Source organism: Nansenia antarctica, assembly GCF_963989245.1.
Source record: "Nansenia antarctica genome assembly, chromosome: 7".
NCBI lineage: Eukaryota > Metazoa > Chordata > Actinopteri > Argentiniformes > Microstomatidae > Nansenia > Nansenia antarctica.
The window spans coordinates 38,488,038-38,493,037 of NC_137677.1; the positions used below are offsets into that span (position 1 = coordinate 38,488,038).

Sequence of the window (5,000 nt, forward strand, 5' to 3'; positions counted from 1 at the left end):
CAGTAATGTCGTCGAGGCAGTGTTGTTATAGGGCATTGCGTGGGCACAGCAAAACTGCCTCTGGTTGCACACTCAAACCAGTAGTCACGCAGATGGAGACGAACAATATACAGTTTCACACTTTCACATCAGAACTTCCCCTTGTGTCATGTCTAAACAGGATACGCCTTTCATAAAATACAGCCAGGTTTGGTTCTCATGATATTTGTCATTCATGTTCTTTTAATTTGCACATACAGTAATTAGCGGTAAGATCAGAGATGCCAAAGCAACACAGGCTTTGGGTCTGGAATGATTGTTAAAGGATGCGTAATCATGGTAACCTTTTGGTTTTGCTTTCATATCTGTTCCCGGTTCTGCCTCATTCCTTCTTTGTGGTGTGATTAATGTTGTTTCCCCACATACGCCTACATCAGGCACGTTGTTAGCCCTGGGAATTGGGGGCTCCAGCCCCAAAGGTTTTCTGAATAGGCCCAGATCTTTTTTTGTGAGGGGAAAAAACTCTCTCTCTCTCTGTGTGTGTGTGTGTGTGTCTCAGGTGAAATACAAAGCCACTCCTCTCCTCATGGCCGGGGTCATCTCCGCTTGCCTTCGAGAGGAGCGTCGCATCATCTCCACAGCCAGCATGCAGGAACAGGTGTGTCACACTTTGTTACCAAAACCTGGAAAGACTGAAGGAGAAAGAGCATCCCATGTTCAGAGTGACAGGGTTAAACCGTAAACGTGTACATTAAAATCAGCACATTTTTGTAAACCCGGGTGGGTAACTGTTTTTATTCACCATAAAAAGGTACTTTAATTCAGTTATGTTACATGCTCCATTAAATTCCTGCTCCGTAAGAACAATAGCAACATAATTAGTAATTTGAGTGTCTGTCTCCTTACTATGGGGTCAAAGTAGAGATTCTCTGCTTTAATTCAATGTTGTTTTTCTTCAGATTGGGTTCACTATTTAGAAAGATAGATAGATTTTTTTGGGTTGATATACTACCCCTATTTCAGGGCATGTATTGGAAAACATAATGTAATGGTGAAATAAAGTCCTTTGTTAGGCAATCCTTTGCATGCATCCATCTTCAGTTGTTTGTTTTGAGGTCTTTTTGCCTAAAATCTTGAAGTATATTTTGTAGCCAACATGAAATATGAAAAGTATCCTTCGAAAGTTAAGCATGACAAAGAAAAAAGAGTTGAGGCATTACTAAAAGCGCCAAATAGTAATTTTTAATCAGACTAAAGGATAAGTACATATTGTTGACAGGGACCACTAGAGAAGTCCATGCAGAACTCGGTCGCCTATGAGAGGCAGAAGAACTTGGACAACAGGGTTGCGGTGATCAGGAGTAGTGTTCAGGTAAATACACCTGTACCCAGTCTGTGTCAGCCAACAGTTAGTCACACTGTCAGTATAGAACACTGGCAGAGTGGAACATTCGAGAACTGTAATTCCAGAAATAGTTGTGGCCTACAGTGTTGTGCTAAGAGCTAACAACAAGACAACCATTGATTTGAAAGGAATTTATAGGTGACACCATTGGTGAAATCAGTTCCATTGATCATAAAGTAATCATTAAGGAAAACTGTACTACACCTGCCCAAACAGAAATATATACTTAAATATGCTTCATTAATATACAGTACAGGTCAAAAGTTTGGACAAACTTTCCTATTCAATTGAATGGGGAAGTGTGTCCAAACCTTTGACTGGAACTGTACTTTAAGTATATCATGTCAGTGATAAGCATTTGGGTAAATTGGCCACAATGTTGCTGTAGCATGCTTTACAACTGCTTGAACACTCCAGGAGAGACCTATTTATTGCGAGCATATATATGTTTTCTTACACTTCCCTCCTCTTTCTCTCCCATAAGATGATAGATCAGGCGGTAAAATATCTAGAGGACATGCAAGACGACTTTGACTTTCGCTACAAAACACTCCAGTCTCGAGGTGAGCCTTATTTAAAATGGTAGGTCTCCTTGTTAACCAAGTGAAAACCACCTTAGCCAATAGAAACACATTAACACATGGACAATTAACATTACTGCAATGGTTTGAGAATGATGGAAAAGTACTGAATATAGATGACTTCAGGAAACAAAAACAAAACCCACATGCTCATTACGAATAAGTGAAAACTAGAATGTCTGTAGTCCACTCTTTCACAGGGGGAGATTGTTGGCAGGTCCTTTCTGTAATAATGAAAAATGAATGCCATAATATCACCAAGCCATCTTCATGGTCTATGTTGCCTCTCTGCTGATGAACTGTCTCTGAAGGTCAGCATCAGCTCAAAGCCAATGGATGTGAATGTTTGATCCCTTCCCATGCTCTTATTATGCTGCATAGAATAGCATATTATTCTATTATTATTATTATTATTATTATTATTCTTCATTCATCCTAATTTCCTCATTCGCTCTCCTTAATTCCTCTCCTCATTTCCCTGTGACACATGAGTGGAGGATGGGAGGAAAAGACGCAAGGAAATGAGAGAAAACTGTTGAGAAGTTGCTTTTGTGTTCCTCAGATCCGGCAGAGAGGAACACCGAGGTGATCAAGCAGGAAGTGACCCGGCTACAGGAAATGCTCAACAGGCTGGACTTCAAGAGGAAGGTGTGTGAATACTGTTGCATTCACAGTTCGTCACCTTCTTAAAATAATGGCTTAAGTCACTTTTGAGGAAAGTTATGTTTTTATCTAAATATCATATATTCTATATTATTTCAAAAAAAAAAAAAAAAAAGTTCTTGAAACTTGAAAATATAACTTAAAATAAAATATAAAATATATATATATATATATATATATATATAAAATATGACGTACGGCATTATTTTAAGAAGGTGACGACTTGGAACTGATGGGTTAAATCAGCCTTGTTTGTTACAGCGTGACAATTTTGCATACATTTTCTGATTAACTTAGATACTGTACGTTTTTTTTTAGGATATCCTAGTGAATGTTTTGTGAGAGCTCAATTGTTTGTGCGTGTCTCTCTGCGTGTGTGACATGAGTAACTGCCCCCTTGAAATGTTACCCCATGGTCTGAAATGGTCTGCCCCCTTGAAATGTTACCCATAGTCTTGGACAAGTCTTCCTCAACGGAGTGAAAATGAGTCACACAAAATGCGGCCTTTCACACCGGTCTCGAATAAATATTACTACAACCCCAATATTGCTGTGCACATGAGTTTGAATCCGAACAGGTTGGCCGAACAGGAAAGGTCTCCATTAGACATGGAGCTGCTGTTTGAGGCGATGTTACGGTTGTGTTGATGCCTTGTTACCCTCTCCCTCCCACAGGAGATTCTGTCTAAGATGAATGACATGATCAAGGAGATCGATGCGCTGATGACGTCTCCGCTCAACCCTGAGCTGATGGACTGGAAGCGCAGGCAGCAGGTCGCCTGCATTGGTGGTCCACAACTCACCGGACTGGACCAGCTCCAGAACTGGTACTGTAAAACGCACACGCAGGCACGCACACGCAGGCACGCACAGACACAGACACGCGCACACACACGCACACATGCACACACGCACACACACACACACACACACACACACACACACACACACACACACACCGGTGTCCTCTTCCCCTGATGTCACAATATCAACATGTTTAAGTTTGATATCAAACATTTAGCTTGATATCAACATTATCAATTTTTTTATTTAATCAAGGATAATAATATTGCTGAAAAATCCAATTTGACAGTTATTTTTCTTTGCCTTGAAACTAATTGAAATACTTGAAATACAATTTCGACCTAGGTCAGTAGGTGACTGTTGCATTCTCTCTCTCTCTCTCTCTCTCTCCTCTCTCTCTCCTCTCTCTCTCCTCTCTCTCTCCTCTCTCTCTCCTCTCTCTCTCTCTCTCTCTCTCTCTCCCCCCCCCCCCCCTCCCCCTCCCAGGTTTACGCAGGTCGCCCACAGCCTGTTCCAGATAAAGCGTCAGCTGGACAAGCTGGGAGAGCTCATCCTGAAGGTGACCTATGAGAGTGACCCCATCCCGGCACAGAGACCTCAGATGGAGGAGCAGGTCAAGTTCCTGATCTACCACCTCATTAAAAGGTACTTTTAAACGGCCCTCAAGTAGTTCTGTTGTTGTTTTGTTTGTCTGACTGTTTTAGTTTTCTTTCCTCTATCTCTGTAAAGCGACCGTGGGTACCTTGGAAGGCGCTATATACATTCAAGTTATTATTATTACTTTTTTGCATTTAAAAATTAAAAAGCGACTTACAACAAACAAGTAGGTTGATGATACTGACAGTAACACTACCACACACCATTGGTCAAGTACTACCTCAGATCACCACCTCCTCAAAATGTACCTAGATACACACCACTGATGAAGTACCTCATATGTGACACAGTCTGATCATCGGTCAATCGGACCAAAGCATTAGAATGCGTCACATATACCACCCTATGAAAATGTATTGACTGCAAGGCAGTCACCTACTTTATACCACTTTGTCATCAAACTCCAGCAGTGGTCATATATCTAATTTCCATCATTGTAATTACTTGTCAAATATATCATCTACCGTCTCATCAAAAGGGTATGCAACGTATTTGTAAGTAAGTAAGTAAGTAAGTAATGTTTATTTATATAGCACATTTTATAACAACAAAAAGCCGCCCAAAGTGCTTAACATAAAACAGATAAAATACACTAAAAACAAGGTGCAATACAAATACAAGTGCAGAAATAAAAGTACAAAAGTGCAGTGTCGTGAGGCAGGCTCACCTCAGGTCAAAGGCCAGGGAGAAAAGATGTGTTTTAGCAAAATGTAAAAAAAAAAAATCCAGAGCCTGGGGCTGCTTTAGAGAAGGCTCTATCCCCTCTTGCATTAGTGAGCCTAATGAAGGTGTATTCTGTGTGTTTCTATGTTTCTGAGTCAGAAATTGACTGAACTGCATTTTGTTGTCTGGTACTTGTACTCTGTAATCTAATCTAATCAAAACCAAACCTCTTCTCTGTGGTGTTGTGT

At 40.6% G+C, this 5,000-nt stretch overlaps 1 protein-coding gene across 1 annotated transcript in view; it reads left to right on the plus strand.

Annotated features, from left to right (window-relative positions):
• Window positions 1-5,000, plus strand: part of stat4 (signal transducer and activator of transcription 4) — a gene marked incomplete at its 5' end in the record, with an annotated part of 24,484 nt that overhangs the window by 4,911 nt on the left and 14,573 nt on the right. The window contains 6 exons of the mRNA XM_080536360.1: window positions 539-637; window positions 1,259-1,351; window positions 1,869-1,947; window positions 2,528-2,613; window positions 3,304-3,455; window positions 3,919-4,077. Of these exons, the coding sequence (XP_080392486.1) occupies window positions 539-637; window positions 1,259-1,351; window positions 1,869-1,947; window positions 2,528-2,613; window positions 3,304-3,455; window positions 3,919-4,077 (668 nt within the window). The remainder of the gene's footprint in view (window positions 1-538; window positions 638-1,258; window positions 1,352-1,868; window positions 1,948-2,527; window positions 2,614-3,303; window positions 3,456-3,918; window positions 4,078-5,000) is intronic.